Source organism: Chiroxiphia lanceolata, chromosome 16 (genome assembly GCF_009829145.1).
Source record: "Chiroxiphia lanceolata isolate bChiLan1 chromosome 16, bChiLan1.pri, whole genome shotgun sequence".
NCBI classification, from domain to species: Eukaryota; Metazoa; Chordata; class Aves; order Passeriformes; family Pipridae; genus Chiroxiphia; species Chiroxiphia lanceolata.
The window spans coordinates 14,585,010-14,597,342 of record NC_045652.1 but is presented as its reverse complement, the minus strand read 5'-3'; the positions used below and the strand labels follow the sequence as shown (position 1 = coordinate 14,597,342).

Genomic DNA, 12,333 nt, shown 5'->3' with positions numbered 1-12,333 from the left:
AGCCTGGCATGAGCAGCATCTCCTCTAATGGACATTGCATGGGTTCCTGTCCTGAGCATGGCACTGTGCATGTGTTTTTATTGTCACCTTGATCCCACACTGTCCCTGTGCGTGTCTCCCCTGGAGAAGTTTCTTTTCCATGTGTCAACCTTGGCTTCAGGTCGTGTGTGTCCTAAAGGCGTTTCCTAGAGCTCCTCATCCTGTGTCCAGTTAAACTTATCCCAGGTTTTCTGAGCAGAGAGTTGACCAGGCATAGCCTGTGCTGAGAGAGAGACCTCTGAGACACCTCTGGGCTATAAAACAGACCCACCTTTATGGCTGGGTGGTTCCTCCTTAGTTGTTTTATCTCCAGCCCACATAAAGAATGAGTTGTGTTGCTGACAGGCAGCTTAGAAGGTTTTCTGTTCAGCAGCTTTATGGTGGAAAATGTCTTCTTGTGATTATCCTTATATAAGTAGTTTATAACTTATAGTAAACACCTGATGTTTTGCTGCACAGTGAATCAGTGGCTGCATTTGGGCAGGTTAGAAGGGAGTTACAGTCACCTGCAACCTGTTTTCCTCATGTGCTGCCAACCCATCCCTGCTAATGTTCTTCTGAGATCCATTAATCAACCATTAGTCATCAATAAGTAGTCCCCTAATATTACCTTTAACTGTTAGGGGTATTCTCAGACCTCCCAATGAGCTGATTATTTGCATTCCCAAGAAGACATTTCCTAAAAAAAAAAAAAAAAAAAAAAAAAAAGTATGTTGTAATCCTGACTACACATGAAAGCACATTGTACAGGCTTAAATAAATATCAGCCTGCAATGTTTTTATTATTATTTTTTAGACATACTGAGCTCAGTAGCAAAGACAGCCCTACCAGCCCAAGATGACTCCTAGGATTAAGGCACATGAAAGCAACAGAGAAATGTATTCAAAACCAACTCTGTTTGCTTTCATCTTGTTTTTCCACACCCCTTAAAAATAAAAAGAAGTCTTGGTGACCCTGGTCAGAAGGAAATGATTTTTGAATACCTCCACTGTACTTTTAACTACCGGAAAAAAAAAGCTGTAGTTGAAAGAGAGCAACAGATTCTGTTTCCCTTTATCCAATTAATTTGAGGGGTTTGGACTCTAATCTGGCATCAGCTGCACCACCAAACCCCCCACACACACATTTTAAGAGTCATCTGAAAGATATTAGCAGGATGAGAGGAGTGGAAGATGTATTTTAGGGAGCACTGAGTATTGCCAAACTCATCTCCCTCCTTATTTTTAAGGTAAAGCAATTTCTTTTTTTTTTTGAGCTGCTCATGCATTTAAAGCTTAATTTGCTGACATATTTGCAAACCCCCCTCTCTGTTAACAGCAATCCTGCTCCTGCTTGGTATGACTTAACGTGTCTTTTTCCACTTGCAAAATCTGCAGTTATGCTGCCCTGGCCTTATGTAAACTCTGAATATTTACATTTCTTAAATTTGAAAAGAATTTGACTCCATCTGAGTGCCCACAGCCATCTCTGTGGTCACAGTCTCATTTAAGAGAGACACACACAGTAAATCCCAGGGTAAGTAAGCCCAGTCCCAGAGTCCAGACACTCTCCTTGGAACAGCCCCAAGAACTTGGATCATGTGCAGAAATTTCCCTATTTCTAAGAGAAAAAAAGGAGGAGTCATGACCAGAGGCAGAGATAGAAAATTCATGTGGTCACAGCCTGAATGAATATTTAACTTGAATTGAAAAAGATTTTTAGATGCAGCCAGGCCCTGGTTTTATATATATATATGTGTGTATATATATATTGGTTCGTGATGTATTTTATGACTATGAACTTACATTTATATTTCCAGAGGAGCTTGTGCTGATTGTCCTTGCAGAGCCCAGTGCTGAGCACCCTCTCCATGGCTGCTGGCGTCTCCTGTGTGCTACTAACCCTCAGCATGTGCCCTGCACAGGCCTCGCTCTGTTCCCTTCAAACCCCCCCAAAAAAACCTCCTGTCCCAGCAGCTGAGCTCAGCTCATGTTCTTCTCCCACGTGGAACATGCCTGACATCAGTGGGACTGGGGGAGATGCCGAGCCCAGCCCGACAAGACCAGCCCTAAACCTGGCTCTGACCCGGAGCTGAGGCTTAGCCGGGTCGGAAGCTTTGGGACCTTTTCTCTCGGCTTTGGGTCTCGTTTCCATCCCGCTCCTCACCCTGCCTGCTTTGTGCCCTGTTCTTGGAGGAGGTTTTCCTCAAGCCCGAGGCAGAGCAGTGAGGACAGGGAGTGCCTGGGAGGGAGAAGGTTGGCAAAGCCGTGGAGGTGCCTCAAGCAGGCGCGAGAGGTTTGGTTTGTCCCGATAACCCGCCGAGGCCCTCGAGGGCAGAATCGCTCGGATTTCTTGACTCAGTTCTTCACAGGCTTTTCCCTGGATGCAGGTATGCATGAGGTGACCCTCAGGCACCAGCCCTGCAGCAGGGCCTGGCTCATCCCGTGCCTCTCCCTCTCCCTGCAGAAGCCCAGCGCAGGCCTTACTACGCCGACTATTCCCCGGCACGGAAATACATCCACAGCCTCTGCACCAGCCACTACCTCGACCTGTTCATCACCTTCATCATCGGGGTCAACGTCATCACCATGTCCATGGAGCACTACAACCAGCCAAAGGTGAGATTTGCCCAGCAGCCTGGCTCCTGGGAAACCCGGCAGGGTGGGGAGCAGAGGATGCTCTTCCCTTGGGATACCACTGACCATTCCCTGTTCTCCAAAAGTCTCAGCATCACAATCCATCCAACTCTAGCATTTGGGAGTCACTTACTTTGGCCAAAACCTTCATTTCCCTGCTTTTGATTAAAAAAAAAAACCCAACAACAGAGGGAGAGGGAACTGAACTTTTACTAGGAAAAGACCAATACAAATATTTCCTCCCCTGATCCCGGACGTGACTGACCCTCAGACTGTAAAACAGTCCAAAGTTTTAGGACATTCCTCTTAAGAAATATAAACTTGAAGTTATTGAGTGCAGAGCAACGTTTCTTTTCCTCAATGAATTTAGAATAAACCAACTCGTAAGTACAACCCCTTTATGGATCCTGAAGTCATCGTTTCCCAAGCAAACCTTTGGCATAGGTCATACAGCCTGTCCATATATTAATCTCCCATATATTATGGGGCTCAGTATTTACTTATCCAGTATTCCATGGTCTGCCAGGTAACCTGCAAATTCCCCCTGGATGCTGAGCCAGAGGGGAAGGTGTGTATTTTACCCCAGCTGCCTGTGTGCTGCTCTGCCCCATAATTCCTTTGCAGAACAGCCTCTGTTTCACATGTAAATGTTATTTATCCAGATTAGGTCTTATTTACACTTGGTTTATGTTCACATAACACAGTGTTGTAAATCCAAATGCAAACCATCATAGATATTGCATTTGTTCCCAATTCTATCTGTTTGGATGTTCATAATTATCATTTTCTTATTGAAATTACAAAGGCCTACATTATATTGAGCTAAATTCCCCTCCCTCCCTCCTCTCCCCCAATCCCTCTCCACCCAAAGAGCTGTTTTACTCTCCAACTGTCTATTTTAAGGTCCCAGCAAGATTCTTTTGCTATTGTTGGCCTGTAGCTCCAATGAAATCCGTTATAAACACTCATCATCCTGGAGTATAAACACTGTGGATTCCTGACTTCCGAAGCAGCTCCACGGAGAGCGTGAATGTTGCACCAAATATGGACATGCTTTGCCCAGCTCTAGAGATGTAACATTTTTCAAGAAGGCAAGATTTAATCCAGCTCCAAGGTTATTTATTATTCTGAGCTTTTGAAACAAAGCCTTTGTCCCAGGGGTTGCCATGCTGGAATCAAGAGATGATCCATCAAGTCCTTTATTCTGCCCAAGGCTGGGCAGTTCAGAAATAAACTTCAGTAGGTGGGGACGGAGTGAAATTTTTGTGTCTGCCCCAAACTGAACAAATAGTGCACTGAAGTTGAACTTGACAGTTTTAGGCCAACTCATCTTAGTGCTTTTGAGGTTTTTGTTTGAATCAGTGTTTAATCCTTTATTTGAGTTTTGCTGTGTGATTTAGCGAGCTCTGCAAGCTATTATGACTTTATTTCTTTTATCTCTGTTCCTATGTCACCCTTGTCCCTGCCAATTCCTCTGGGGGGGGGTTTAGGAAAGGATAACTGGGCTGGTCTAACTGGGGTCTCTCTTTTCAGTCCCTGGATGAAGCCCTGAAGTACTGCAACTATGTGTTCACCATCGTTTTTGTGTTCGAGGCCCTTCTGAAGTTGGTGGCGTTTGGTTTCCGAAGGTTCTTTAAGGACAGGTGAGAGTATTTTAAACTCCTGTGCATTTGGGATTCAGAGCTGAACTGACCCACTTTCAGAGCTAGATGCTGGGTAAATGTACACTGAGTGCCTGCTGAGTGCAGGGAAGAGCCAAGGGCTGTCTCACTGTGGGTGCAAACTTCATGGTGTAGGGACTAAAAATTCTAAGAACTGCAGGAGAAATTCCGGAAATCTCACACAATTCCAGATGCATCCTTTCCCCTGGGTGCCTCCCTTTCCACCAGGTCAGCTTAGAGGTCAAAACCAACCTGTTGGCATCAACCCAGCCCTCCAAAGAATAGTTTTGGCAATCTAAGGACACAGAGTCCCCCGAAACAAGTCCTTTGATGACTGCTGGCTTTGTAAAGCCTTTTGGCACAGACAGAGCTCATTGTGTTCAGCCCCTCTGCCCTCAGAGCCCAGCTCTGAGCCTACAGGTTTCATTGTGCATTCCACTGAGCCAGAAGTGAATGTGTGTGAGAGCATGTCATGGTCTGGGGACCTGCTGGGGGGAAGGGTAAGACTGGACACTTTTCCACACTTGTCTGCTTCATTTATCCTGACTTGAGTGGCTGGGAGCTACTCTGAGCAATATTAGTGATGAAATTGTGCAGGACACAGTTTCTTCACCTCTTGCTGCCCTCCCAGTGCTGGTGTGAAAGGCCCTTTACAAGTGTTAGGCCATAAATCAAGGAAGATACTCAAGTGGGATAATTCGAGGGACAGGTGACAACATGGGAGCAGCTGTATTGCATCACATCATGGGTCCCTCTAGCCTGGGGGCAGGCAGGGACACTTCCCAGTCAGCTTCCATCACTTCCCAGAGCTTGTGGCTCACAGGGTGTCTGTGCCAGCTGCAGGGAGCTGCTTTTGTACCACACAGAGGATCCTGGGCCCAGATGGGAGAGAGGAGAAGCATTTGGGAGCTGCTTAAGCCTGGTTTTGACATACAATTCCCTACTGTGCTCATGTGTGATTTTAATTTTTTTTGCCCTTCCTGTCTCTGCAGGTGGAATCAGCTGGATTTGGCCATAGTTCTGCTGTCCATTGTGGGAATCACCCTGGAGGAGATCGAGATGAACGCAGCTCTGCCCATCAACCCCACCATCATCCGCATCATGCGGGTGCTCAGGATAGCCAGAGGTGTGTCCTGCTCCAGGCCCTCAGCCATCCCTTCAGACACCTCAGGGAATGGTTTGGCCATTTCTTCTTCCAGTCCTGCTGGTTCCATGTCAACCAGAGAACAGTTTTTCCAGTGGCATCTTAGATAAGGCTCTGAAACCTGGGATCACTGAACCAGACAAGAGAGGGACGTGGTGGCACTGAGAGCTGGAGGTGATGCCCTGCACTGAGGAAGTCTCTCCCCATCACTCCCCCATTCTCCTGCCTGGGCACACTGGAGCTCTTGTGGCTTTGGATCTGTTTTCATGGAATCCCAGAATGGTTTGGGTTGGAAGGGACCCTAAAGATCATCCAATCCCACCCCCTGCCATGGGCAGGGACACCTTCCACTAGCCCAGGTTGCTCCAAGCCTCATCCAGTCTGGCCTGGACACTTCAAAGGATGGGACAGCCACAGCTTCTCTGAATAACCTGTGCCAGGGCCTCCCCACCCTCACAGGGAAGGATTTCTTCCCAATATCCCATCTAACCCTGCCCTCTGTCAGTGGGAAGTCATTCCCCTTTGTCCTGTCACTCCATGCCCTGTCCAAAGTCCCCCTCCAGCTCTCTTGGAATACCTTTAGGCACTGGAAGGGACTCTAAGGTCTCCCTGGAGCCTTCTCTTCTCCAGGTGAACACCCCCAACTCTGTTTTTGCTGATATTAACATTAGTTGGTGTGGGAAGTGCTCAGGATGTTCAGCTGCTCTGTGGGCCCTGCCAGGATGCAGCAAACTTCCCACCTGTATGAACAGATGTAAGAGAGATGGAAACCCTCCCTAAAGGATCTGAACCTGGATTTCCTGGATGGATTTTGCTTGCAATATTCCCCAGCCCTGCTGACCAGGATTTGCTTCTCATTTCAGTGCTGAAGCTGCTGAAAATGGCCACAGGGATGAGAGCTCTGCTGGACACGGTGGTACAAGCCCTTCCCCAGGTAAGCCCCCAGACTTCATCTATGCCCGGTGTGTTCCCCTTGTGGGCCTGGGGACAGCTCTGTGCCACCATTTGGTGGCCACTAGAAGCCACCTGGGGAGATGATCAGCTTTGTCTGAGCCTTGGGAGCAGAGTTTTTCATGGCACGTCCTGCTCACGTGGTGTGTGTTAGTTGGGAGAACCAGAGTGATGGAAAAAGAGTTAACAGAATCAGAGCTCTTGTAAGTCAGAGCTCTTTGGAAGTCAAAGCTCTTATAAACCACAGATTTCACTGGCAAGTTCAGGAAACACAAGGACAGACAGAGAAGGATGTTGGTGAAAGCACTGGGAGCTTCCAGCTCAGCAGTTTTGTGAGGCAGGAACAACCATGTTTATGATCACTGTTGCCAGAGGAGCTGCAGCCTCTAAAAAGCAAATGTGAGAGATGTTTCTGGGTGTTAAAATCTTGGAGTGGGGTCTCAAATCACCACATTCTCCTGAGCTGCAAGAGGAACAACGATGCTGCCAGTCTGAACATTTGATAGGATCCTTCAGCTGTTCAGTTCCTGGAGAGCACATTTTTATGGACCTGTTTATGTGAGAAAAGAATGAAAGAAGCTTTTTGCTGACTTGCAGTCCTCCATCAGAAGAATTCTGAGAAGTTTAGGGTTCCTTTGTTTTTTTAAATCTTGTCCTCTTTAGGCTGTGTTGTGGTGGTGTGTGAGTTTGATGGTCTGAGCTCTTTAGGATCAGCTGCACATTCCAATTTCCTGTATCACCAGGCTGCTGTATCCCAGCAGACAGTGCTAGAAACATTTACATAAAGCCAGGTTTTACCCAGAACTGGGTCCCAAATGAGGTGCCAGAACCCTGTCACCTTCTTCTCTGACCTGGCAATTCAGCAGCAGCACTTTGAGGATGCACAGACATGATCAGACAAGTCCTTAGTTTTCAACCCTTCCAGAACATCCCACAGCTGAGCTGCTGGAAGGAGCTTTAGCAGTGGGACCAATCCATTCTGTGTGTCCTGGGATGGACTGGGAGAGGTGGTGAGCAGCCACATGGGGATCAGCTGGAGCTGTCTGCAGAGGAATTCCCTGGGAACAGCAGGATGTGGCTTGGCCAAGAGCAGACACTGTGTTGGCATCTCTTCCAGAGGATGAGTGGCCACGGGAGAATCAGTAGAACCACTCCATGTAATCACCCAAATAAACCCCTGTGACTTAGTTACTGAGTACAAAGCAGCCCCTGATCTATTCAAAGTGAACTGGAAAACAAGGGGAATTTCTTTTTTCTTGGAAAGACCCATTTGCTTTACTTTTCATCACTGCCATGAAGATGTTTCTAATCTGAGACATTTGCCCTTTGGTATTCAGATTTCCTTTGCAGTGAAGGATTTTGGCTGAGACTAAAGCAGGGATTTCCCAACCTGGCCCCTGGCTTGGCATTTCAAGAGATTATTTGATTTCTTTCTTTCAAAAAGCATTGTGATTGCAGATCATATTTTCTCCACCTCCTTGGTTTCTCTGCCCCTCAAACAATGGGGTGGCTGCAGGCCAGGCTTTTGGTTTCTTTGGGGTGTTCTTGCAGTTTACATTCCAACCAAGGTCTCTGTTAAAGGGAAAACCCCAGGGAGATTCCAAGCAGATCTCATGCAGATAAAAATGCCAGTTTGGCCTCCAGTGAAGTTGAGAAAATGAGAAGGGAAGTTTGGGGTGACCTCTCCAATAACAATCACTCTTCACAAAACTGCAGCTTTCATTTCCAAGGCAGGGGGAGAGTTCCTACCCTAATTAATTTAGCAGCCTGAAGCCACAGCTGGAAAATCCTCGTTGAATGCAGCTTCTAAGTGACAAAAAAAGCTAATTTCATGTTTATTCATTAAGGTTTGGGGGGAAATTCTTTGTATGGTGTCCATTTATGGGCTGACGATGACAAGGTATTGTCAGTGCAGAACACTTATTTTCTTTTGGGTGATTTTCATCAGCTTTGTTTTTTATTCAGCAGTAGATGCAGTTTGAGTAGCACTTGAAGAACCAACTGCCCCCAGATTTGAGGGAATGCAGCATTTTGATCCCAGATTGAGGCTGTCACAGGCTCAGTCTCTTCTGGAACTTCAGTCTAAGTCTTGAGCTGCTCTTTTCGAAGTTTTCCTCCCCTGCTGCACCTTCCTTGTCTGGTAACCTCACGTCCACCGGATCAGAGACCTTCTCCACCTCATCTCTGAAAAAAAATGAGATGGAGTAGAGGAAAAAAAATGAGGAGAGGCCAGAGAGACAGAAAGAATGGCCAGGGAGGGATCTGAAAATGGCACCTCCTCTGCCCACCTTCTCCATGTCCTCTTAGTCTCAGCAAAACAAAAAAAAAGCCACCTGGTTCTTTTCTTTAAGGATGCAAAGTGTTAGGGAATCAGCCATGCCCTGTTAATGAAATACATTCTTGTTTACTCTTTCTGCTAAAAATATCTGGTGTTTTTAGTGTGAATTAGCCAAGTTTATTTGGTCATTGGATGTCATTTTGCTTTTTTCTTCTAGTGCTTCTTTTTGGAGCAATAATAGATAAAATAATCTCTTACAGTCTGGCAAACAGAAGAGCACTGAACTCCTTTAAATATGAAGCAGGTTTTCAAGACCTGTTTCAAGTGTTTTCCTCTTCTTTATGAGCTCTGGCCCCATTAAGGCTCAATAATGAATTACACCACTCATCCATCAGCTGAGTGTTTCCTTGCTTGTACATCTGGTGGTTTTGTAAGCAAAGTCTGTTCTGTGAGACTCCTGTTTGATGGTGGCCCTTCAGTCCTTTTCCCATTCCCTGCTTTCCAAAGTCCAGCTCACCCTGTCTGTAGCACGACCTGCTGTCAGATTTGGAATCTGGCTTTTGGGTGGGTTGAAATGCTCCTGGTGTCAGTGAATCCCCCCCACAGCACTTCCAGCATCAACTGCCACCAAGAAACCCTGCAGTGACTGTTGAGCTGCCAGAGCTCTTCCTGATGGAGAGGACAAAGGGAATCCAGTCCAATTCCCACCTTCCTCTGCAGGGCCAACAGCAAGAGGTGGAACTTGCCTATCAAAAGATCTGGGCTCTTTTTCCTTCTCTTTTCTCCCTTGATCCATGGGTGGCACATTAATTAAGTGCAGGCTGTACAATACACCTCCTCTTTGTCTTCAGAGCTTGGATCTCCCCCTGGGTGGACTCTCTGCCAAGGAAAGAGGGAAGAACTCCTTGTTCTATCAGTGCCCTGAAGGGCAGGATCTGTAGTTTGCTCCTGTCCAGGACTTTATCTCCTTTTGGTGCTGTAATTACTCTGCTGATCTCAGTGTCAGCTCCTGAGGAGGTTTTTCTGGCATTGTCTTGAAGCAGTTGGGGGACAAAAGGAATGATCTGCTCTTGCCAGACACTGGAAACCCCCAGTGATGTGAACTCAGAGAGCAAGAACGGGAATGTCTGACCAGGATGAGGTGGATTTTGGAAGATGGGTGTGTGGGGGCTGTGCTGCAGAGATGCCTGAGGGATTAGAGCAGCGGAGCAGAAATCCTGAGGCACAGAAAGCACCATCCTGCTGGCTCCTGGCACTGTGGGCCTGAGTGCACACACAGCTTGGTCAGGTCAGCTGGTGGCCTGTGGTTTCACCAGTGACACCATTTCAGCCTCCAAGGTTGTCTGTCTGGCCCTTCTTACTAATCCTGGAATTCTCACAGATGGCCTCTGTTTTCCTAGCAAATATGTCCATTTTCTCTGGGGTTTAGTGCATAAATTAGTCTGAGCTTTCCCACTGCCAGGATTATTGCTTTGGCTGGAGGGGGATGGAAGGAAGATGAGGAGGACTCATGTCCTTGGAAAGGTTTGGCAGGGGCTTAGTTTTGTGAGAAATTGCTCTTGACAGGCATTCCAGGGAGCTGTGTGCACTGCCTGCATCAACAACTGGAATGCCAGGGTGTGGTGGAGGAATAATGGATGTCAGAGCTGGAAGAGGCACGGAAGGAACTGGCTTCACCCAGGCATTGCTGGACTGGGACCAGAGGAGACATTTACTCCATCAGTGCCTCTCCCAGAGCAGGGAGAGCAGAGGCCAGCTGGGTGTGTGGAAAGTCCCTTTCCTTGGGAAAAGGAAAGCTGTTCCTGGCCTTTTAATGGCAGCTCCTCACAGAGGCCCTCCCTGCTCCTCTGGGTGGGATGGAGGACTCTGCCCACAGCATCCCTCTGTCCCAGGCACACAGACAGTTCTGCCAGCCAGGATTCCAGGAAATGAAGGTCCAGGAGGAATCACAAGATGCTCACCAGCATCTCCATGTCTTATGGCTTCTCTGAGGTACTTCAGGGCACCAGAAACATCTCCAAGACGTTCTTCATCTCTGCTTCACTCCCTGCAGTCCCCTGCCTTCCTCAGTGCTGGAGCCCCAGGAAATGATGGATAGCCCCTGGCTGCCAGAAAAAGGGAATATCTGGAGTTTTCTGTGCCCAGCCCAAGTCAGGGGGAGTTGGATGAACCAGAGCTGACCTGTTCAGTGCTGCTGGAGCAGAACCACCTCTCAGAGCCTGCCTGGGTCACTGGCTGCCAGAGTGGAGGCTTCTGGCCAGAGCTGGATTTCTGTTCCTGATGGAGAGTCCAACCCAGGCATCCCAGCCTTTGGCTGCTGTACTCCTGCCCCCTCCCATTCCTTTCAGCAACATGATTCATGCCCCATCTTTTCCTTGGCTGGTCTCAGTAGATCTCTGAGCACTTTGGAGACACTAACCACCTATCCCTGAGGGACTTACAGATGGGGAAGTGGAGTTGCAGGAGAGGAATGACTCACCCAGGGTCACAAACACTCTCAGTCTGCCTTCCCTCTGCTCAAAGCCACTGCCTGACCTGCTGCCTCCACCTCAGCCCATCCCTGGGAACAAGCCTTGGGTCCTTCTCTGTGCTCAGGCCTTGGGGGAGGCCATGGACTGAAGAGGACTTTCCTTTTCCCTTTCCCTTTCCCTTTCCTTTATCCCCTTTACCCCAGGACATGGGCAGAGAGCCATGGGCAAGCACTGCCAAAATATTCAATCCAGCCCTGCCCTGTCCTGCTCCAGGAGCTCCACAAACAGCCTGAGGGGCTTTGGTGAAGCACCTGAGCTGTTTTGCTCTGGAGCATCAGGTGCCTGTGGGCTGCTCTTTCCAGCCTCTGGATTATCCAGCTGCCTGCACACGTGGATGCAGGGGGTGGTCAGGGCAGCAGGATGGGGAGCAGCTCTGGCTGTTGGATGGAGTTTATCAGGGAAGGTGGTCCCACCAACCCACCCCAGGACCTTTCCATTGCTGCTCTGTCTCACATCTCTGTCACATGGCCACGTTTCCAAATCAGAGCCAGATATTCAGGCACTTCCCAAGAGATCCTGGGCACGAGCTGAGCTTTGGAGCTGCCCCATGTCTGCTCTCAGGGCTCAGCAAACCCCACGGCAGCAAACAGGGCTCTTCCAGCATTTTTAAGCTCTGCCTGTGATGCCTTGAAGGATTCTGTTATGAGACTTTGTGGCCTTTGAAGGACTTGTTATGAGCCACATTGGCTCAGTGATGCAATTAGTCACCATCATAAATACAGAATCTTTTGCTAATGCCCACTAGAAAGTAGCAAATTGTTTATGAACAAATGTCAGCTCATAACATCCCTTGCATGTTGAAAGCCAGATGATGGTTTTGACTGATAACCTGGTAAGAACTTTGTTGTTAGTCTAAATTCTTTGGAATTTCATCAATGCCATAAGTTTGCAGGCTGATTTATTAGGCATTAAAATAGCAGTAAAATATTCAGGCTGCTTTGAGCAAAATCCAAAACCCTCTGCTGCAGGGCTTTAATATACCCTTGACTTACAGGGCTTGTTTATCACTTTTATTCTCCTTCCCTTTAATTATTTGCTCATTTGCCTCCCTGGCTGTGTGTGTGTGTGTGTGTGTGTATTTGTGCATGTGCCTGTTTTCTTGTGTTTTCTCAT

The 12,333-nt window shown here is 47.7% G+C and overlaps 1 protein-coding gene across 2 annotated transcripts in view; it reads left to right on the top strand.

Moving 5' to 3' along the window:
* CACNA1H (calcium voltage-gated channel subunit alpha1 H) overlaps positions 1–12,333 on the top strand; it is a 120,768-nt gene that overhangs the window by 92,317 nt on the left and 16,118 nt on the right. For both annotated transcript variants that reach the window (XM_032703854.1, XM_032703853.1), the window contains exons 26-29: positions 2,486–2,637; positions 4,189–4,298; positions 5,309–5,442; positions 6,324–6,394. In XM_032703854.1, the coding sequence (XP_032559745.1) occupies positions 2,486–2,637; positions 4,189–4,298; positions 5,309–5,442; positions 6,324–6,394 (467 nt within the window). The remainder of the gene's footprint in view (positions 1–2,485; positions 2,638–4,188; positions 4,299–5,308; positions 5,443–6,323; positions 6,395–12,333) is intronic.